The following is a 23,843-nucleotide window of genomic DNA, read 5'->3' as shown; positions in this document are numbered from 1 at the left end:
CTTACCAGTTTTAATTAAAGATTTTAAGTGTTTGATCTTATTTATTGAGAAAGAGTTTGAGCTCTAATTAGCTTAAATTTTTGAAATGATAATTTAACAAAACTTTTTTTTTTTTTTTTTTTTTAAAAAGTAAAATTATTTAACAAATTGACTGTCATACAACTGAAATAACGTAACAGTGAAAATCAATATTTGAATCAATATTTTTAAAAAATAAAAAATTTAAAAATTAATTTTTACTGTCTCATCATCTTAATTATTATATAATAATCTAATAAATAAATCAGATAAACATGTAATATATATAACATTACTCAATTTGAAATTAAATGGTAAAGAAAAAACTCATTCACATTTCACATGGTGGATTTGAAATTAATCTCCTTCCAGTACGCCGAATCCGGTCAGCCATTCAACACCCACGCGGACCAATAACGGGGGACTCCAGTGCGTCACGCGTATCGAAGCCGTTGACATCCCACACAACCACCAGACACGCATCCAAATCTTAATCCAAATCCAAAATCCAGAATCCAACGCCGGTCGCATAAAAGCCGAATCAGTTGAGTTCAGTTGGGATCCGAAGCTGTCAGTGTCAACCCTCGTAATAAACAGCTCACCTCGGAGGTTAAAACCGTAATCTCAGCCGCCCTCGCCGGACCCGAACCTTCAAATGCAGCTATAAAAGAAATTAAAAAAGAAAAAAGAAAAAGAGAGAAAGAAATCGGAGTGAGAAGGACGCAGAGAGAGAGCGACATACAACAATCAATGCTTAAACATAAAAATGCCAGTAATATTAGTAAATAAACCAAACCATAAAAGCGAAGAAACTCAGGCCCACGTTTCCGAAAAACCCAAAAAAGAAAACAAAAATCCAGCTATCATATCATTCTCGCCGCTAACTGTGCCGCTAAGTTTGTCGCTCTCATTGCGTCCAAATTTAGCGCAAGAAGCTCTACACACACTGTGCTTTTTGTTTGCTTTCTACGCGTAATTTTGTTTCAGTTTTTCGCTGTACTGCCCTTTCTTTCTTTCGTTTTTCTTCCTAATTTGACACACCGCCAGTGCCGAGCCGGCCTCTCTAGAACTTTTTAGTTCTATATTTTCTTAAAATATATTCGTTTTTTCGTTTGTTTGTTTATTTTTTATAATATTTTATTCTGGGCTTGGATTTGTTTTTGCAAAGTTTTTATCTTTTTTTTTTTTTTTTTTTTAAGGGGGCTTCGTGATCTCTCCGGTTCGGAGGGGAGTTTTTTTCTGTTCCCGATTAGGGTTAGGGAGTTTTCTTATGTAATTTTGATGTTAAATTGTGGGGATTTGAGATGGGTGGATTTTGGGTGAGAAATTCATTTCAGGCGGTTCTGTGTTTATTCTAGCAATTATTTGATTGTTTTCTTTGCGCGTGAGAGAGAGAGAGAGAAGAGACAGAGAATGAGTTGCTTTTCTTGCCTTAGTCCTCGACGAAGTGTTGTGCGCAGGATCGATATCGAGAATGGCAAAAGATCTAGTTCTCGGCATTCTGCTGATTCCTCGGGTATATAACTATATATGCGTCTGTCTGTACCCCCAAAAAAGCGAGATTTTCGTGTCTCAGCCTGATTGGTTTCGTTCTAATTTAAAGTTTCTGCGGTTTTATCATATATATTTTATTGTACTATCAACAATTTGCTAACTTTTTGTCTTGGGAAATGGATGTGCAGGTAGTGGGAAGGGAAAGAAGGACACCCATGATAATGGTAAGGAATTTTCACACACCCATTTCGGAATTTTGCGTTTTACTTCTTCAAATTGCGAGGAATATGGGTATTGAATGGTGTGTTTGTTTAAATTGCAGAGAATGGGAAAAGGAAGGGGGCTATGAATGATAACAAGGGCAATGACCCAAAATCCAGTGGGGCGCGTAGCTTTACGTTCCGTGAACTCGCGGCGGCCACTAGAGGTTTTAGGGAGGTGAATCTATTAGGCGAAGGGGGTTTTGGAAGGGTTTACAAGGGCCGCCTCGAGACGGGCCAGGCAAGTTGAAAGATAGTTTCAATGTCTCTGTTTTATTATTTGGATGTTATAGAATTTGCATTTGCTTGCATTGAAATATATAATTTAGACATGGAAGGATTGTGGGCTTTAATGTGGTTTAGATATCTTGAATAAGATATGAAAAGAAAAGAAATGACTCTGAAATAATTAGGTTCAAGGCGGGGCACTTTACAAATTTGATGTTTGTTTAAAGAAAAGCATCTGACATAGTTAGTTTAAAGATTCTCTCTTTTCCAATTTATCTCTCTTTTCATATCCGAACTGCAACATTTGTGAAATTGATATGTAGAGTACTGTATTGCTGGTTTGTGGATGGCTGTATACATTGGAGTTATTTGGTATTTATGAAATCAAACAGCTTTTTCATCAAAATAAATTTGTTATTAGCTGTCCTGCTTCAGTTTAGAATGTGGGTTTGAGTTGCCGAGTTGGCATCAGTTGCTTATACTTATCAATAATCTCCTGTTTTTCATGAGCAGGTTGTTGCGATTAAACAACTTAATCATGATGGCCTCCAGGGGTTTCAGGAATTCATTGTGGAGGTTCTCATGTTGAGCTTGTTACACCATTCTAATCTTGTCACCTTGATTGGGTATTGCACTGATGGAGATCAGAGACTTTTGGTTTATGAGTTCATGCCAATGGGTAGCTTGGAAGATCATCTCTTTGGTAAGTCTCTTAGATATTCATCGGTTACATTATCCTACTTTCAGTTCTGCACTCCCTGTTTAATAGAACTATTAATCTTCCATTTAGTGCTTCTAAAATAATAGTAATAATCTTTTAATAATGTGTCATTTTTAATATAATTCAGTATGCTTTATTCCTTTCTTAGTCAACACTTGACATTCTTTGTTTTTCTTTTCACTGGAAAATGTCATTGTGGACAATCTTGCATATGGTTTCTTTAGACTTTCTCCCAATTTCATTGATTGGATTGACTTCGCTTATATTGGAGAGTGGTTAATTTGCAAAGAACTTTTTTTTGGTGAAATTTTCTGGAAAAAAATCAGTGTTAGTGATCAGCTAGCTTCATGTCCCAACAAACTTAAGGATATATCATCTAGGTCATGGGTTTTTCTTCTTATTAAATTCATGTATGAGTTGTAAAGTTGTTCTCAGACACAACATTTGTGGAGGTAGCACTACTGAAGTATGATGAGAGGTTTGCGATTGGTTCACTGCTGGAGATATATAATTGCTATATAGGCTAATATGGAGATATAACAAAGCCTCGTATCTTATTTGTGAAATTTCTTTTCATTTTGTCAAAATTGGAAAATGCATGCGACTAGGTTTGCAGCTTTTTGAATTGCATGGTTTCACAATTAGCTGTGCAACTTCGAGTAACTTTGTCCTATTTTGGTGACGTTGGTTGCAGTATTCGGATTTCAGGCAGTGCCACTAACAGGTGGTGTTATTCCCCTAACTAAATTGAGTAATACATTTGCAAGCAATTTAGTAGAAGTTAGTTTTATTCTTAGTAACTGTCTTATCTGATATTTGAGTATTACTTCCGTCACTGTAGAGGGGAAGATATTTTTAAGATTACTCTAGACACTGCAGCAAAACCTTGTCTGAGTTACTATGGCTGACTGGACTGATGAGGCAATTTATGTACTCAGATTTTCAACGTGAGAAAGAGCCACTTAGTTGGAATACTCGAATAAAGATTGCTGTTGGTGCAGCTCGGGGCCTTGAGTATCTCCACTGCCAAGCAAATCCCCCTGTTATCTACCGTGACTTAAAATCTGCTAACATCTTACTGGACAATGACTTCAATCCGAAGCTCTCAGATTTCGGGCTTGCTAAACTGGGACCTGTCGGTGACAATACTCATGTTTCAACTAGAGTGATGGGAACATATGGTTACTGTGCACCAGAGTATGCCATGAGTGGCAAATTGACTCTTAAATCTGATATCTATAGTTTTGGTGTGGTTCTATTGGAGTTGATCACTGGCCGGAGGGCAATAGACAGCAGTAAGAAGCAGGGAGAGCAGAACCTGGTTTCTTGGGTAAGTTGAACTCTCTTGTTTTTTCCCTCATAGCATTCCAGTCTTTTATTCCTCCCTCCCTTTTTAACTTCCGATTCTCTTAATAAATTGCTGATATTTCCAAGCACTATTGTCGTTGTATCATGTTATCTTTGGTCTTTCCCTTTGACCCCATTTGTACTGCTAGACTCTAGATCATCCAACATGTTGGCCGATTGGGAGTCCAATGCTGTTGCTTTATGGTGATAAACATGCATTTGCTGCCTTAGGAATCCTGTATCACATCATAACATATAAATTACAACGATATTGCTCTTGGTGACTTCTGTTTTTTTTAAGTTGCATATTTTTGGGTAATGTTTAATTTGTTTTTCAATTGCAGTCTCGTCCATTTTTGAAGGACCGAAGGAAATTTGTCCAATTAGTGGATCCTTCTTTGCAAGGATGCTTCCCTGTTCGATGTTTGCATCATGCAATTGCTATTACTGCGATGTGTCTTCAGGAGCAGCCAACTTTCCGTCCTCTTATTAGTGATATTGTTGTAGCGCTCGAGTACTTGGCCTCTCAGAGTTACTCCTCCGAATTCCATAGTAGCCGGGTCCGCAGTCCCTCACCTCAATCACCTTCACAGCAAGGCAATAATGTCTTTTCTCGGGAATCAGATAATAGAACAAGTACAACTTATGTTTAAACGTTGTTGGGCAGAAGCTGCTGAAACGCTTTAATAAACTGTAAGGCACCTACTCACTTAGTTACTTATCAAAAATAGGCACCTACTGGTTTGGCAATCTTTAGTTACAAGACATACCAATAAGGGGAACTAAAAAAGGTCTATTCTTGCTGTTTGAAAACCATGATTAGGAAAGCCTGCATGCATGAATTGCATATACTGCCACTACGCCTCCACCCCCACCTCCCCAAAAAGCCAAATTATTCAAATTCCAATTATCATGTCATGAGTTATCTTTTTCTTGTTTATTTATATGTTCATCATTTTGTTATATAAGTAGAATACATTTTCGGACCTTATGTAAACCTTTTGCAAAAGTTTTACTCTGTCTTAATCTTTCGGTTAGCACCTGTTTTTTCCTATGTAATTGTACCCAAACAAGTGTATTTGGCATTCTGCTTAACTTCAGTATGTACTCCTTTAACTCAGTAAGGTACACTTAACAGCATTTCGTCTGTAGTTTCACATATGTATGATTTGGTGTCTGTATCCTCTTATATTAGCTGCCATGTGGCAAACTGTGCTGGGTCTTCTTTGGTAATTGAACACCAATCACAAATTTTGTATCAAAATGACATTCTATTGACTGCCACCTCATTATCATTTAAGTGTAGGATAGTTGTCTTCTCCTCTTTTTTGTTCTTTAGAGGAATGAGGAAAGCAAAAGTGCGAAAGTCTATTGAAGAAGGGAACCATTTTTTTCCGCATCCTTTTATTTTTCTTGTTCATCCTTGCTTAGGCCTTGCAGCTATGGTAATGAAGAATCAACATAACTTTCCCTTTTTCTTTTTTTCTTTTTCTTTTTCATGGGTATTTGTATTTGCATAGTTGTATAACTCTGATGTAATTTATGTTTCCATAAGTCTAGAATTCCTTGTGTAATTGAAGTAGAGATGGTGATGGAATCTGCTTTCTGATATTCCTGCTTCATGACATGTTCTTGCAGGTGTTCTACCTTGTCAAACTCAAGAAAAGATGTGTTGAAATCCATTTGCCAATGTAATCTATAATCATATACTGAACTGGTATATCTATATATATGCTTGATGTATATAGCCAGGTATTGGAGTTGTAGCTTTTTTTTTTTCTTTTTTTCTTTTTTTTAAATCATTAAAAATTGTTAGGTGCTTACGTTTGGCTCAGACTAATAAGGGGAAGGGAAAGAGTCCACTGTTGGTGCTTCACTTCGTGCCTTTGCAATTTGAATCAAGTTAATCATACGTGGGGAAGCTTTTGCTTGTATTTGGACCTCGTATTGTAATATTACGCTTAACCAAGCATGATCAGAAGAAGAAGAAGAAGAAGAAAAATTGTCTCAAGACAATATGTGGAATTTCCCCTATCTTCAGAGTGGTTATGTTCTACATTCTTTAATATGATAAAAATAGGAGGAAAAAAAAAAAAAAAAAGCTTTTGTTTTTGACCTCGTATTGTGCCGCAATGCCCCTTTTTTTTTTTCTTTTTCTTTTCTTCATGGCCAGGTGAAATTTCAATAATAAAATAAATATCACCGTGCAAAATAAAATCTAGTAACATCTTAAAATGGGCTAAATAAATGGTTTGACTTAATCATAATCTTCTAAGCAATTATTGTCTGGATTGTGAAATATAAGAAAAGAAGGAAAACAAAGAAAAATCACGTCTTTTTTCGTTTTTTGGTAGCACGCCACTTATAGTTGCCTTTTCTCCTTCCTTGGTTATTGCTACTTGCTAGGCTGGAAACACGGGCGGAACAACATATAACTACTGACCCTAAAATTTAAAATGTGTATTAAATTGTTTATTTTTAATGGGAATGACTAATCAAAATTAATTTTTTTACCCTTCAAAAAGATTTTTTTTTTTTTTAATAAAGAAATTATCTTTTTAAATTTATAAGTCACAATTTGTATTGGCGTATCGAGTTCATATTATATCGAATCGAAGCATGCGTATACATACTATATATGACAACTCTAATCCGATTCATTTAATTAAACGGGTTAGACATCTCAATTCTAACTAATTTCGTGTTTGGTGTGTGTTGGGTTCGTTGGTTGTGTCAAAAATTATCAATCCTAACATTGCATGTCAGGTTCGGATCGTAATGCATGCGTATAAAGATATATAGATCATTTCTAACCCTACTACTTTCGTATTGGGGGCATATTCAAGAATAATTCTTTTAGTATATTAAGTGTCCATAAAAAAATAGGGTGGTCTTTAAAATTACCATTAGGCATGTGATTGATCAAATGATGATTTTAGAAGCCACCTCATTTTTTTATGGACACTTAATGTACTAATAAAATTACTCCATATTCAATTTATAAGCGGTGTAAAAAAATTGACAGCTCCACTTAAAATTTTAGTTTGGTCTTTGGCTTGGAAAAAGAAAAAAGGTGTTAAATATGAAAAGAGCTCAATCAGAGCGGTGGGGCTCTGATTATTTCTAGACCTTGAATTTGGATAGGAATATTCCGAATCCTTCCTAAAGTGTGTGGACAAAACAGTTGGATTTATGGGAAATCACCATAGTTTCTATCTGTGCAAATTGTCGTGACTTCCCACAGAGACATTTAAGAGGTACGCCCTTGTAGTTGTGGGTTGCAGAAATAATAGGATGCTTTGCTACGTACAATATTGGACGGCATATTTGACGTCTGTTATCTTCACCACGGCTGAAGTCAAGAGTCACCGACAAGTGCGATTTGAGTGGGTTTTACTGTAAAATTATTTAATAATGAAATTGAAGATTTAGTTGGATTTGAAATTAAATTACCTAACAAATTAACTTGAAAGTCTTCCACGACAAATTCATCACAAATAAAATATACGCACCTTCTCCGTTAAAGGAGACCACCATGGACTTGTATATCAATCAAAACGACTTCTACGGCTAGTTTATTATTAGGTCTCAAGAATCGTATAAATGGCCCAAATGGGGCCCCAACTTTTATTCTGCCTGATTCAGATTCAGGGTCTTTAATTTGATTTCTTTTATTGTTGAGTTTGGGTTAACTCCAGTGAAAAAAGCACTCTCTTTTTTCTTTTTTCTAAAAAAGAAAAAAAGACTGTAAAATTTGCTTATAGTGAAAAAAAAAAAAAAAAACTCGAATTCTTTCTCACTATTGCAAGCTATTTATAAGATATGCTGCCCTGCCGATTGGCATGGGTTTGTTTAGATGGGAGTTAATTATTTGGCCGGCAAAGTGAAATTAAATCTGATTGGGACATTGAGTACCGTCTTGGTTAATACCTAAACTAGAAATCAATAATTTAGGAAGCAAGAATTGACTGCTAGCTATCTAGTAATTATTTACTAGTTAAGAGGCATGACAGTTGAATTGACAACCTTGGTCTATTAACTTTTAGGTTTGGTTTGAGGCTAGTTTAAGTTGGAAGGTTGGATTAGTACATGGGTCTCATAAAACAAGACACAAAGAATACATGTTCCAATTTGAACATATTCAGTTCTAACAAAACTGAAACAAACCAAATCATGAAATTCTAGGTGCAATGATAATTTTCTGGTGCAAACAAAAATATTGTGCGGAAAGGAATACGAAAAGACGAAAAAAGACGCAAAAAAACCCTTTATTCCTTATTAAACTGAGTCAGTAAATCAATCGCAATATATATAGGCCTAGTTTGGGATTCGGAATAGGTATTTCGTTAAGAAAATGAATAGTTATTACTAGAATGAAGAAATGTGAAATTGAATAATTATTCTAATTCTTTAGTTTGATGACAAAACATATATCATAATTGGAATTGAACCAAAATTTCTAAAAAACTCAAATATTTAAAAACAAAATAAAAAAATTTGAACATGTTCCATCTATGGGTGTCCCGAAGGTGGTGCGGCCACCCCTGGTGATATCGGGGGTGGCCAAGACCACGCCCAGAAGTATCCAGGGGTGTCGCGGCCACTCCAATGTATAACAATGGTGGCCAGGCTATACTCCCAATTTGCATTGCGATGGCACCAGGGATGGTGTGACCACCTTCGGAGTTTGCAGTGGGTGGCCGGCCATCCATTAGGGTGGTCAGCCACCAACAAATCTAACTAATTCTTTAAATTTTTTTTATTTTATTTTTTATTTTTTTAAATAGTTTATTTTGAAAAAAATTAAAGAAAAAATATATATTTCTCTCATTTTTTAGAGGAATTATTATTTCTCCTTGTAAGGGAATAATAATTATTCTCATACAATAGCTATTCTTAAAAATAAATTCCTACCAAATAAAATAATAGTTATTCAAATAAAATAGTCTTTCATTTAGCTATGCTCTGGATCAAGCCAAAAACCACGTCTACATCAAAATTCGGCTTTTGTGCCTTTGTATTGATTTTACTTCTTATCCATTACTTATTAAAAATAAAATATCTCTGATATAAATATAAATATATAGAAAGAAAACAGAAAAAAATAAAGCGGAGAATAAAGTAAGTTTGATAAGCAATTAAGCACATCCTCTTTAAGTAAACATCATGCATGAAAACCTTCTACGAGATGATTTTTTTTTTTTTTTTTTTTCTTGAAAAAAAATAGAACAGTTAAGCATCTCTAACATATAAATCAAATTAAGTTCAGCCCTCAACAAACACAATATTCAAGATACACAAGAGAATTTACTCTAGGATGACATGTTCCTCGTTAAGAATGAGAGTTTTTTTAACCGGCCGGTAGGCCGCTTTAGTGACAAGGTTTGCTACCTATTTTTAGGTTTGGTTTGGAACTAGTTTAAGTTGGAACGGAAAATGTTCTGATTGAAACACGTGGCCTATAACAAAATAAAAGAAAAAAAAACATAGATCCTAATCTCAAAAGACATATAGATGAAAACCTATAACAGAGCGATAGTACGGTTAGATCTTGTTCTAGCTTAGTAAAATTCTTAAATCTATCAAACGTTTCTTGAATGGGCATAAAAGAATTTGAAATCGTATTAAAAAATAAGGAAATGGGAAAATTATACATACTCTTTTCAAACATACACCCCAAATTGCAATGCGCAAACGTCTCTTTCAAACTGTAAAAACTTTATAGACATTGCAATTTGAACGTAAGTTTATGAAAAATAAGTGAAGTTTTTCTTACATAAAATCTCACAAAAGCTTCAAGTGAATAACATTTTTTTCCCCCCAAGATTGCATGCCTATTTATAAGCGCTAGAAGATTTAATCGCAGTTTAAATTGATCCTAACCATGGAGTGTATCTATTAAGACTTGGATTACTTGACCATAAAAACAATTAAGATTAAGTAATGAAAATCTAAAAATTACATAAATATATATATGAATTGGTCTCATATTTGGTCATGTATCGGACCTCATATAATACTTTATTTAAAATAGGGAAAGAAAAACACCCAAATAAGACCTGTTCCCTGAATTTTGACAGGTTCATTTCAGACTTGGCCATTATTGAAGTTAGCGCTTGGTCCTTTTCGTATGCTTTTACTCGTTTGAAAAAAGCGACTAATTTGGTTTGACGAGGCCTTCTTTACCTCTGTGAAATGGGAACGTGCATACGCATAGTTTATTAATTTTTTATTATCTTAAACTTCTGAGATTAATTATAATAATACGCATAGTGCATCCAAGTGACCCTGCGCTTGACTTCTGCGTGTTTATCTTAAAGTACAATCCACTTTAAATCCTCTTAAAAACTGGAGCTCTTCCACATTTGACATTTTCTCACGTTTTCTCTCTCTTAATAATTTACCACAATTTAGGGGAAAAAAAAAAAAAAAAAAAAAAAAAAAAAAAAAAAACCGAGCTGAGAATAAAAACAAGCGTTATAAACAAGATTAAAAGAGAAAGAGATATTTGATAGGTCCAAGTCTCTAAGCTATAATTTTCTCTTGCTTGTTATTTTCTTGCTCTTTTTTTCTTTTCTGGAACTTGGGAGTCACGGAAAACCGGCCAGATAAATATCGATATGCATCCAAAGTAGACAAAATCAAAGCACAAGCAAAAGAGTGAACGTTATGAGAAACTGTTTTGGAACTCAGGTGATTCATCACCATAGCCCAAGCACTACCAAAACTCCAACCCTAGGTACGTTATCCTTCCATTTTCCATTGGATTCTTTTGTTCTCTTTTGGATTGTGATACGGGAATTGCAAGTATAATAGCATTTTAGTATTTTATTTTTATTTCAATAAGGAGTTGTACTTCACTGTCGGTTAGTAAGTAAATAAGACAATAAAGAGTATTTCACTCCACTGCCGTATGGGACTAGTAGGGAAATATTCTCTTTTATTCTCCTAGTTTAGGTAATATTGGTATTACGAATCTTATGTGGGGGAGGGGTGGGGATTTGACCTAGATCTGAATTGTAAGCCTATTTAAACCCTTGTTTGGGGTGAATCAAAAAGCATGCAAAAATAATTATCAAACCTAGTGTTTAGAGGCCTAAGAACCTATGATTTCCTATCGCTATTTCATTCAATTATCAAAATAGGTCGGAATAAGAAGCTGAATACGACTTCTATTCCACTTGAAGGGCGTATTACTCGATCAATTACGAATACTCTTACAATTTGGTGTCAAAACCAGGTTGTTTGATGGCTGACCCACTGGTGGATTTGCTTGAAAAACAATTTACTGGCCTCGTGACTATGATGGAAGGATTGATCAAGAGATCAGATGATCAAACAAGGATGATGGAGGAGCACACGGCCAGGGTAGACAGTTTACTGTCTAAAGGGAGTAACCATACAGGAGAGAATTCCATTAGCAAGACCTGTGACAGAAATTACCACCGTGGATCATCTAGTTCGGCCCTACCTAAGTTGGCCAAACTAGATATACAACGGAGCAAACTGCCTAAAACTTATTTGGACAAGTGGGCCCATAAAAATTCTCTTACATTTAATGTCTGGATTGCTAGCAATCCAAATAATAAAGTTGTTGAGAATCTCTTATGTACTTTTAATAATTAACCTTAGGGTTTTAACACTATCACATGCAAAATATTGCTTTGCTTGTTTCTTAAATTTGCATTTTCAGGACTACAATGTAAAGTTTTCTAATTTTGGACTGGCAAAGTTGGACCCCATAAATGGAGACTTGCATGTGACAACTATTGTAATGGGCACTTACGGCTTTGCAGCTCCCGAATACGTTGAAACAGGTAATATCAATCTTCAATTAAAAAAAAATCAAAGATTTGCCTTCACTAATTAATTTTTGGAATCAAATTAGAAATCTATTTTGAGTAACCCTTGATCAATTGGATCAGACCAGAATCTTCATTTTATTTCAAACATGAATGATTCATTTTATGGTTCAAATTAAATTTCGTGAATCTAATTATACATATATTCTCACAATACTTTGATTGACAGGTTATTTGTACTTAAAAAGTGATGTCTACGGTTTCGGGGTCGTATTGTTGGAAATGTTAACAGGCTTAAGGGCCCACGACCCCAATAGGACCAGTGATAGTCAGAACCTGGTCCTCTACGCCAAGCTATCTCTGTCTGACAAAAATAAACTCAAGAAAATAATGGACTCAAGGCTAGGTGAACTTCACCCACTAGAAGGTGCGTGCCAAGCAGCTCACCTAATAAGAAGATGTCTGGAATCCGACCCAAAAAAATGTCCACCGATGGAAGAAGTTTTGGAAGAGCTAGAAAACATCAATACCATCAAGATGAAAACAAAGGAGATAAAAGCTAGGGCAAAGCCTGGCTCCAATAGACGCCAAGAGGAGCATACCAAGCATCAGCATCGCTATAACCATCACCGGTCTCCAATTCACCAGAAGAATGGCTTTTCCGGCGCCAGAGCTAGAGCTTATCATCACTAGTTCCGGCTATAACTTAATAAGTAATTGTAGTTTTGTTTTTGGTCTTGGTATGCATGCAGCTTCATATATTTGGAAGTCTTGTAAGATGTCCAACCTATTTAATGAGAGGCCTGGTCTCAAGACAAAGGCATCCATATTTTTGTGTAGAAAAATAAACTGCTTGATAAAGAAAATCTTGAACTATAAATTAGTCTCTCTCCATTTCCGAGAAAAAAAAAAAGAAAAAAAAGAGAATCCTCTAATATGTCACAAACCCCTAATGTATTTTTTTTCAAAAGAGTTTAATAACGTACTTGTCAGGGTCACGTCATGCAGTGCTTTTGTATCACATGACATTACTGGGTTGTTTTGAGACCATATGTAACGATCCAGTGAAAGTGTTAGCCACATCTACGTATTCTAAAATAAATAGTCAAGTTCCAATTAGAACTCTCTAAAATCTCTTATAAATCTCAGTGTAACCTAATAAAAAAAATATGAGACTTAGTACCTATGAGCTCCTTATATGCCTAATTTTTTAACACAAACTTCAGCAAAAGATCTATTTTACTCTCTAATTTTTTTAAATATTATTTTACAATCTTTTTATTTTAGGGAAAACTCTACTTAACCCTGGTAAACTTTTATCACTTTTGCATTCACCCCCTAAAGTTAAAAAACTGTCAATTTAGTGTATCTAACTTTAAAAAATTTTCAATAGCATCTCTCTATTAATTTTTTTTTTTTCATTAAATTCTATGTGAACTATTCATCTTTTTAATGTAAAATTAAGATGTTACACGTGCTCAATGGTTATGTGCATGTATTTTCCAATGTAAAACAAAGAAAAGAAGTACAAGCTAAATTGATCTTATAATCCCCTTAAGTAGTTGGTCAACTCCTTAGGAGTCGCTTACTACCGTTTTACCCTTTGAAGAGTTAGTCAGCCACCCCTTTAAACGCTCGAATAGTGGTCGCACCCCCCCTCCTCCCCATGTTATCTGGAATTGTCGTACCACCCCTGAGCCATTAGGAGTAGTGCGTAGTAGAGAATGGTACTACACTACCCTTTGAACTATCGAGGTTTGGTCACACCATACACTTAGGGTGGCCGACCACCATCTTCAAAGGGTGAGAAGATAATTGGCAGTCCCAAACAATACATTAGGGATGACTAAGTATCCCCTCAAAAGGTGAGAGGGTGTCGTCCTGCCTAAACTATACATTTTGATGGCTAACCACCAGGTCCACCACCTTAATAGTGAGGGGGGTGGATAGACCACCTTAAAAGGTTGTTCATATATATATATATACTTCCGTTGCTCAATCCAAGAAGTTTATTTTGCATGAAGGATGTAAATTTTTAGAGTTGCAAGAATTACAGAGACTTCAATCAGAGCGGTGGGGCTCTGATTATTTCTAGACCTTGAATCTGGATAGGAATATTCCGAATCATTTCTCAAGTGTGTGGACAAAACAGTTGGATTTCTGGAAAATCACCATAGTTTCTATCTGTGCAAATTGTCGTGACTTCCCACAGAGACATTCAAGGTACGCCCTTTATTTGTGGGTTGCAGAAATCACAAGATGCTTTGCTTGTGGCATTTACGGACAGTGTACAATATTGGACGGCGTATTTGATGTCTGTTATCTTCACCACGGCTGAAGTCAAGAGTCACCGACAAATGCCATTTGAGTGGGTTTTACTGTAAAATTTAATAATGAAATTGAAGATCTTGTTGGATTTGAAATTAAGTTACCTACCAACTTGAAAGTCTTCCACGACTAACTCATCATAAATAAAATATACGCACCTTCGATCTCCATTAAAGGAGACCAACGTGGACTTGTATATCAAAACGAATTCTACGGCTGATTCAGGGTCTCTACTTGATTTCTTTTATTGTTGAGTTTGGTTTAACTCCAGTTAAAAAAGCTCTAAAATAAAAAATAAAAAAAAATAACTTTGAATTCTTTCTCAATATTGCAAGTTAATATATAAGATATGCCGCCCTGCTGATTGGCTAAGTGACATTAAATCTGATTGGGACATTGAGTCTTTTTTTTTTCTTTTTTCTTTTTTTTTTTTTCAAAAATTCATTTCAATATATAGAAAAGAGACTAAACGATCTAATGTCTAAGGTTACAAAGATTTCCTAATATATTAAGTTAGAGGCACAAGGGGTAGAGTTTCCTCCACCTAAGCAAAGTCAAACTCAGACCATAACAGACCACAGCTACTAAAAGATAACCTAGACAATAGAAGATGCCTCTACTATACATGAATCTCTACTTGATCTAGGAGAGGATATACATTCTGAACTATAAAATAGTTTTTACAGATAAAAAAACAGAGCAGATTGCATAAGAAAACAATTACAACAAACAAAGAAACAGAAAAACGGGCTTCAACTGCACTGGCCGGTAGAACACATGGACAGGGCCATAACTATTTCCTCCACGTCCCCTTATTCTTTTCAGTTTGGGTGCCCTTTTTTCTCTTCAGTTTTTTTCTTTTGCTTTCCCTATTTCCTCGGCCTGAGCCCCTTTTGCAGGAGGGCGGTTACCTTAGAACGTAACCGCTCTCTGCCCAAAACCGTCCCTGCAAGGTTAATACCTAAATTACAAATCAATAATTTAGGAAGCAAGAATTGACTGCTATCAATCTAGTAACTATTTACTAGTTAAAGAGGCATGACAATTGACATCCTTGGTCTATAAATTTTTAGGTTTGATTTGGAGCCATCTGGGTCAATCCAGAAACTACCTTTACGTCAAAATTCGTCTTTTTGGCCTTTTTGTTGTTTTTACTTCTAATCCATTACTTATTAAAAATAAAATATATATCTCTGATAAAACTATAAATATCTAAACAGAAAACAGGAAAAAAAATAAAAATAAAAACGGAGAAAAAAGTAAGTTTGATAAGCAAGCACATCCTCTTAAGTAAACATCATACACGAAAAACTTCTACAGGATAATGATTTTTTTTAAAAAAAAATAATAAAATACAGTCGAGCATCTCTAATATATAAATCAAATTAGAGTAATACTACACATCATCTCCTTGTCCTCCTTTTATCACCTCAAAATTGATGTGGCTCTTAAAATTACCATTAGATTTATGATAGATCACCATTAGATTTCGATCCAATGGTAATTTTAAGAGCCACATCAATTTTGGAGTGATAAAAGGAGGACAAGAGGATGATGTGTAGCATTACTCATCAAATTAAGTATATCGCTCAACAGATATAATATTCAAGATACACCGGAAGATTTGTTTCATAAAAACATGTTTCTATTTAAGAATGAGAGCTTCTTTTGCCAGCCAGTCAGTCGCTTCAGTGACAAGGTTTGCTACCTATTTTTAGGTTTGGTTTGGGACTAGTTTAAGTTAGAACCAAAAATTTTGGGATTCAAACATGTATCCTATAACAAAATACAAAAAAAAAAAAAAAAAAATACAAAAAAAATAATAATAAAAAAAAATCCTAATCTCAAAAGACATAGTCATATATACATGAAAACCTATAACAGAGCCATATATAGTGCGGTTAGATTTTGTTCTACCTTTATCGAAATTCTTAAATCTATCAAACGTTTCTTGAATAAGCATAAAAGACTTTGAAATCGTATTAGAGAATAAGAATATGGGAAAACTACACGTACTCTTCTCAAACAAATATCCAAATTGCAATGCTCCATTGTCCCTTCCAAACTGTAAAAAATTTGGAGACATTGTAATTAATTTGAATGTAAGTTTATAAAAAATAAGCCTAGTTTTTCTTAGATAAAATCTCACAAAAACTTCAAGTGTATAATTTTTTTTCCCCCAAGATTGCAGGCCTATTAATAAGCGCTAAAAGATTTAATCACAGTCTAAATTGACCCTAACCATGGAGTATCTATTATATTTTCCCAGCGGTCCTCTTCCGATGCCCAAATTAGACAGATGTATTAGAGAGAGAGAGAGTTCCCCAAAAAAAACTTAATACATGGATCTTGCTATTTATAGACTGTCATAATTATGGCTAGGTAAAGCCACTCTGGCTTTAAGGGATATGATCTCTTCTGGCATGAGCAGTGTTCGGGTGCGCTCCCAATAGTGACTGACAGATTGACTTATCACTGGGGAAATATGGGCTCCCAGTGAATCCCAAATTTCCTGGCGGTCAGTTACCTAATCGCGTCATTTAATCAGTCTTACTATTATTGCCTCCTGTCGGTCAATGAAGCATCTGACACTCGGACTGCTCGGATCATTCTTGGTCGGCAAATGCCCTTGTCGGAAAATGTGGATTTCCCAACAATATAATACTTTATTTGAATTAGGGAAAGAAAAACACTCAAATGGGACCTGTTCCCTGAATTTTGACAGGTTCATTTCAGACTTGGCCATTACTCAAGCTAGCGCTTGGTAGTTGGTCCTCTTCGTACGCTTTTACTCGTTGGAAAAAATCGGCTAATTTGGTTTGACGAGGCCTTCTACCTCTGTGAAATGGTATGTGGGAACGCACACACGCAAAGTTTATTAATTTCTTAGCAGGGAAGTCGCTTTTCGTATGCTTTCCCTATATTAATACTATTTCTAAAAATTTAAATAGATAGAAAAATATAAATTTAATCGTATAATTAATATTTTAATATTCTTATTTATGTGTAGATTTAAACTTTTTCTCAATAATACTTTAAGAGTAATGTTATATACCACATTTTTATTCTACAACTATTTCACAATGTTAGCGTGGTAATCCAAATTAATCTTTGAATATTTTTTTTTACAATGACTGATCCAATGGCTGGTTTGAGACTGTCATGTCAGCATTGTTGGACAAAAATATAGTTTCTGACAATATATACTTATACTTTAACAATTTCTTTCACGTGTAGGTTCAAACTCTTCATCAACAAATAAAGCCTAACACATGAAATATTTAACTGAAATAGAATAAACTATAGAGTCAAAATTTAAACTTAAGACTTACCCTGATAAAATAATGGGCGAAATAAGTAGCCAATCTCTCTTTTATTTAATAAAAGTCATTGTCAAAGCCCGAATGCATAAAGTCTATGTGGAAGATTTTTTTTCCTATTTTTTTGTAAGTCTATGGAGAAGATTTAGATAGTTCATGGACCAATAGATGCATGAACTTTTTAATTTGTTCACACGTAGTCAAAACGAGTTCAAGTTTCAATTTCCGTTCTTAATTATGGCATGTAAAATATGAACTTCAATAACTATTGGAAAAGATGAAATTATTTAGATTCTCTCATGACTTTACACAATTATCTTCTTGATGTGAAAAACAATGAGGTTTGGTTCCGTTTTAATTAGAATTAGATATGTTTGAGATATATAGGACAAAAATTTCTTACAAACTAGTTTGTAGGAAATTTCATATAACCCATATTTAATAGTGATATGTGTCACTTAAACATTTAAAAATCACATGTTTTTTAATCAATGCTATTAAAAAAGCATATGAGAATCACATGCTATTAAAAAAACATATGATTCTCACATGCTAAGGGACACATGTCAATCTTATATGTGGGTTGTATAAAATTTTTTACAAACCAATTTATAAAAAATTTCTGTCCAAATATATATAGACACTTACAAGCCAAAATTGTTTCAATTTTACTGGGTTCAGTCCCAAACAAAACCGACCCAATCCAATCACAATATTTTTTAGAGAATTATTTGATTTTATATATATATATATATATATATTATGTTTATTTCCGTACAAAAAAAAATGCAAATTCATCATTAAATTTGTGAAACTAGACGTAAATTCTACAGATTCAATAATGAATTTATAATCGAAACGTGCAAAAAAAATCACCAAGCATATCTCTATTTTCTATAAGAGAAGCCAAACACGTTATTACTTGATAGAAAACAATGTTTTGACATGTTAATTCATTATCTCGTATAAATAGAATGCAGTGCAAGAAAAGGGAATAGAAAATGTCTTTTGCCACGAACGTGAAACGCAGCGTACGTACGTGCTGATGTTTATTTCGATTTAGGCATTCTTTTTGGCAACAAATATTTGACTGGAGAACATCTATTTCCAAGTCTACGCGGTACGGTGTTTCATGTCTGCACGCCACTTTGCATCATTTCTTTTTGTTGATAGATCATGTGGAACCTCATGCAAGTGAAAGTAAGTAGAAGGTTTACTTTTTTTTTTTCTTTTTTCTTTTTTTTTAATTAAATAAGACGAAAGAAAACAGATTAGAACGAGCATATCTACACCCCCACTTGAAAACAATACCAACCACCATAAGTGTTATGAACGCCAAAAGTTTTGATAGTCCCGTTTAGAGTTTGACTTGACTCCAATTCTAATTGAAATTAAACCCAATGAGATAAGAATCTGTCTCATAACAATGACGCATATCATAATTCCAAACCAGCTGAATTTCAATTTTATTGATTAAATTGATAATAAACTTAAGCTTAAGGGGATTGTGAAAATATTAAACAACAAATAATTAAATTTGATATTTTTTATTAATTTAAACTTTAAAAATAAATAGCAATTTAAAATGATATCAAATAGCAGAAGACTTGAATTCCAGCCTGGACCTCCGTCCCATTTGTATGGGCCAACCAATGGGCCCATCTGCTTGAGAACTATACGTACAGTGATTGGTCCTGGTGACGCTGCCCTTGACTTCTGTGTGTTTACTCTGATCTTAAATTACAATCCGGCCACTTTAATTATTCCTCTCAACAAACCTGAGCTCTTCCACATTTGACATTTTCTCACGTTTTCTCTCTCTTAATAATTTAGCACAATTTAGGGGCAAGAAATAAAAATAAACCGAGCTGAGAATAAAAACAAGCGATATAAACAAGATTAAAAAAGAGACAGAACTATTGGAAAGGTCCACGCCTCTATGCTATTGTTTTCTCTTGCTTGAAATTTCCTTGCTCTTTCTGGGAACTTGGAGACCACGCACAGACGACCGGGTAGATAAATATCGATCTGCATCCAAGCAGACAAGATCGAAGCACAAGCAAAAAGTGACCGTTATGGGAAACTGTTTTGGAACTCAGGTGAATCATCACCATAGCCCAAGCACCACCAAAACTCCAACCCCAGGTACGTTATCCTTCCATTTTCTATCGGATTCTTTTGTTTTCTCTTTTGGATATATTGCCAAGCACAACTAAGACAAAGATAATAACAGCAAACTGATCGATCAGATGGTTTTTCTGTTTTTCTTTCTCTAATCTTCTCTCTCTCTCTCTCTCTCTCTCTCTCTCTCTTTTCATCTCACTTTGTTGTCCAAGAATTCGTGTTGTTATAAATATCTAAATCATAGAGATTAGACATCCATAATCAAGCTTTTGAAGTAACATTTGAATTAAGCAACACTTTTTTATAGTCTCCCTTCATGTCAACAAACAGAAACATCAAGAAACAATAGCAAACAAATAGAAGGGACCCCAATTAGAAGCCACAGCAATGCAGCCCAAAACGGAAACGTGGTTGAATTGGGAGGCCAAAGCAACGTTAACGTTGAGGAAAGGCCTCAGGCCGGAAAGGTGATCACGCCAAACTTGAAAATATTCAGACTGGCAGAGCTGAAGTGTGCGACACGAAATTTCAGACCGGATACAGTGCTCGGCGAGGGAGGGTTTGGAAGGGTTTTCAAGGGTTGGCTGGACGAGACCACATATGCACCGTCCAAGGTCGGCGTCGGAATAGCTGTTGCTGTGAAGAAATCGAACCCTGATAGCCCCCAAGGGTTGAAAGAATGGGTGGTATGTATGATTCATGTTTGTCTTTGTTCATATTCAACGTCAACATCGTATGAAATTGTCTTGTTCCAATCTACCTAGCTAGGCCAATTCAAGGGTTACGGCTTTTGGGCACCTACGTCCGTAGGTTCAGTATTTTTATTTTTTGTTTTTTTATTTCTTGGTACCAAAAAGTCAGTCCAACTTACAATTGGAAGACCCACCGATTAAGCACATGTTTTTCTAGTTGACCAAATGAGCCTGATCACATTGAATATATATTAACAGTAAAAAATTAGCTAAGTTTGTAGCTAAATTTTACAAATCAGTTTAATAAATTGATATGTGTTCTTTTAAAGCATGCGAAAAATACATATTATTAAAAAAAATATGTGAATAATATATGCTAATGAACATATGCCACTAAGCATGTGCCTAGAAACACATACAAATAAAATCTCACTTTATTTAACTGGTTTATAAAAATTAGCAACAAACTACTTTGTAGCTAATTTGTGTTCATATTATATAGGCTTGGGTTAGATTTTCCTTTAATGCAAAAGTAACTAGAAATTTGTGGTTTAGAGTAAAGATAAATATATTATATCTCAACCTCATTTCTATTACAATGAGTTGGTATGTCACTATTATCAACCCTTGAATTATTATTATTATTTTTTTTAAATGATACATGATAAGCACTGTCACATCAGTATAATAAAATGAAATGGTAGTATTTAATATTACTCTTTTAGTTTTACATTAGATGTATTTAACAAACATACATGATATGTTATGTGTCTAATAAAAAGTAAACAATATTCTAGGATCAGCTCAATATCTTTTATATGTTACAAAGAATATTTTAGACCCTGAATTTCGAAATCATAAAAATCAAATGCAATAAAGTGATAATCAATCAGTTTGCATGTGGGCTCACACTTTAATACAAAAGCAAAGATTAACAAATGATTGAGACTAGTGATAATTAACACATTTATGATAGAAATAGAGGATTTGTATCATAGAAAGGCAATTATAAATACAAGTTAAGATAGAAGTGAATTTGAGTACATGTATTTGTGGGTACAGGCAGAAGTGAAATTCTTGGGGAAGTTCTCTCACCCCAACTTGGTTAAGCTCCTGGGCTACTGTTGGGAAGATAAAGAATACCTTCTTGTATACGAATACATGCAGAAGGGAAGCTTGGAGAACCACCTTTTCAGAAGTAAGAAGCATATCTACAACTTGAAAAAAATAAAATAAAATAAAACAAATTCCCTGCAAATTTCCTTTCTTATCTTTGTTTTTGGAAAATGTAGAAGATTAAATTATGTCATTTGCTTAACTCTATGCTGAATTAACAGTAGGATCTCCGGAACCACTTCCATGGGATATAAGGCTTAAAATAGCAATAGGAGCAGCTCGAGGCCTCTCTTTCTTACATACATCAGAAAAGTCTGTGATCTACCGTGATTTCAAGCCGTCCAATATATTGCTAGATGGGGTAAAGTTCTTTTTGACTTGAAGCACTATAACATATTAATTAGGATTCAAATTTTCAATAATTTGTTACTCAAATTGCTAGCAATTCAAACAACAAATATGAAAGTCTTTATGAGTCCCATCTACTTCAACAATGGGCGAACTGCCCAAGACTTATTCAAACAAGTGGGCCCATAAAAAGTTCACTTACATTTAATGTCTAAATTGCCAGTAATCCAAACAGTAAAATTGTTAAGAATCTCTTCTATACTTTTAATTAACCTTAGGGTTTTAATACCATCACATGCTAAATATTGCTTTGACTGTTTCTTAAATTTATATTTTCAGGACTACAATGTAAAGCTTTCTGATTTCGGACTGGCAAAGTTGGGCCCCATAAATGGAGACTCGCACGTGACAACTATTGTAATGGGCACTTATGGCTATGCAGCTCCTGAATACGTTGAAACAGGTAATATCAATTTTCAATTAAAAAAAAAAACACAAAGATTAACCTTCAATAGTTAATTTCTGGAATCAAATTAGAAATCTATTTTTAGTAACCCTTGATCAATTGGATCAGACCAGAATCTTCATTTTATTTCAAACATAATTGATTAATTCATTTTATGGTTTAAATTAAATTTCATGAATCTAATGATATATATGTTCTCACAATACTCTAATTGACAGGTCATTTGTACGTAAAAAGTGATGTCTACGGTTTCGGGGTCGTATTGTTGGAAATGTTAACGGGCTTACGGGCCCACGACCCCAATAGGCCCAGTAATAGTCAGAACCTGGTCCTCTACGCCAAGCCATCTCTGTCCCACAAAAATAAACTTAAGAAAATAATGGACTCAAGACTGGGTGAACTTTACCCACTCGAAGGTGCGTGCCAAGTAGCTCAGCTAATACTAAGATGTCTGGACTCCGACCCAAAAACTCGTCCATCGATGGAAGAAGTTTTGAAAGAACTAGAGAACATCAACACCATCAAGGTGAAACCAAAGGCGACTAAAAAAAAAGACAGTGCAAAGCCTGGCTCCAGTAGACGCCAAGAGGAGCATACCAAGCATCAGCATCGCTATAACCATCACCAGTCTCCAATTCACCAAAAGAATGGCATTTCCAGCGCTGGAGCTAGAGCTTATCATCACTAGTTCCGGCTACAAGCCTACAACTTAATAAGTAATTGTAGTTTTGTTTTTGGTCTTGGTATGCATGCAGCTTCATATATTTTTGTAAGTCTTGTAACATGTCCAACCTGTTTTATGAGAGGCCTGTCTCATGACACCTCCAATTCAAATGAACCAGAAGGAATCCCAGTTAGTTTTATTTTAGGGGTAATATTGTTTTTTTACATTTTGAAAAAAATAATATTACCCTTTCAACAATACTAACTGGATCCCTCCCGTTCATTTAAACCGGAGAGGATCCAAATGCCATGACAAAGGCATTCATATTTTTGTGTAGAAAAATAAACTGTTAGATAAAGAAAATATTGAATTATAAATTAGTCTTTCTCCATTTCCAAAAAAAAAAAAAAAAAATCCTCTAATTTGTCACAAAACCCTACTGTATTTTTTTCAAAAGATTGAGCTTAATAACGTATTCGTTAGGGTCACGTCAGTGTGCTCTTATATTACATGACATTACTAAATAGTTTTGAAACTATATGTAACGGTTCAGATGCAATTTTTTTTTTATTTTACCATTCTTTTTCTTTTGGTCTGAGCAAAAGGATATATAGATGAAGGTGCATCAAAGATTCAAAATAACGTAAGCGTCAGGTCTCCAAAAACAATTTTGCCTGCTGATGAGTTGCAGCCTCCTTAAAAGCTTGCATATTATGGGCCCATCTGTAGACGGCAAAATAGCCCACCTCAAATTATCAGCCCAGTTCTGCCTTCCTCCATTTCCGTTTAAAATGGACAGAAAATACTAGTAAATACATGTTGAATATTTAATTCTTTTAAATTTTAAGACATAAAATATCACACCATTTAAAATCAGTCAACATGGATTATTATCCTTTCAAATAATATATGGAC

At 34.6% G+C, this 23,843-nt stretch overlaps 3 protein-coding genes across 4 annotated transcripts; all 3 read left to right on the top strand.

Moving 5' to 3' along the window:
* The first annotated feature begins 728 nt into the window (after positions 1-728).
* Positions 729-6,096, top strand: LOC133870422 (probable serine/threonine-protein kinase PBL21). 2 transcript variants are annotated; one of them, XM_062307544.1, is made up of 8 exons: positions 729-1,534; positions 1,701-1,736; positions 1,835-2,013; positions 2,514-2,703; positions 3,416-3,445; positions 3,660-4,051; positions 4,413-4,761; positions 5,707-6,096. In XM_062307544.1, the coding sequence occupies exons 1-7, from the start codon at positions 1,432-1,434 to the stop codon at positions 4,719-4,721; spliced, it is 1,239 nt and encodes a 412-aa protein (XP_062163528.1). In that variant the 5' UTR covers positions 729-1,431; the 3' UTR covers positions 4,722-4,761; positions 5,707-6,096. The 2 variants fall into 2 exon arrangements, with proteins under 2 accessions (XP_062163528.1, XP_062163529.1); XM_062307545.1 differs by lacking the exon at positions 3,416-3,445 and having other exon boundaries at positions 731-1,534.
* Positions 6,097-10,626: 4,530 nt separating this feature from the next.
* On the top strand, positions 10,627-12,648 carry LOC133870423 (probable serine/threonine-protein kinase PIX13). Its single transcript, XM_062307547.1, has 3 exons — positions 10,627-10,807; positions 11,762-11,885; positions 12,100-12,648. The coding sequence occupies exons 2-3, from the start codon at positions 11,843-11,845 to the stop codon at positions 12,561-12,563; spliced, it is 507 nt and encodes a 168-aa protein (XP_062163531.1). The 5' UTR covers positions 10,627-10,807; positions 11,762-11,842; the 3' UTR covers positions 12,564-12,648.
* Positions 12,649-19,426: 6,778 nt separating this feature from the next.
* On the top strand, positions 19,427-23,308 carry LOC133870520 (probable serine/threonine-protein kinase PIX13). Its single transcript, XM_062307681.1, has 6 exons — positions 19,427-19,663; positions 19,973-20,328; positions 21,397-21,532; positions 21,672-21,811; positions 22,138-22,261; positions 22,483-23,308. The coding sequence occupies exons 1-6, from the start codon at positions 19,594-19,596 to the stop codon at positions 22,950-22,952; spliced, it is 1,296 nt and encodes a 431-aa protein (XP_062163665.1). The 5' UTR covers positions 19,427-19,593; the 3' UTR covers positions 22,953-23,308.
* The last annotated feature ends 535 nt before the right edge of the window (positions 23,309-23,843 follow it).

This window comes from Alnus glutinosa, chromosome 6, assembly GCF_958979055.1.
Source record: "Alnus glutinosa chromosome 6, dhAlnGlut1.1, whole genome shotgun sequence".
In the NCBI taxonomy this organism is placed as follows: Eukaryota; Viridiplantae; Streptophyta; class Magnoliopsida; order Fagales; family Betulaceae; genus Alnus; species Alnus glutinosa.
Note: the sequence above shows the minus strand (reverse complement) of the source record. Positions and strands in the feature narration are given on the sequence as shown.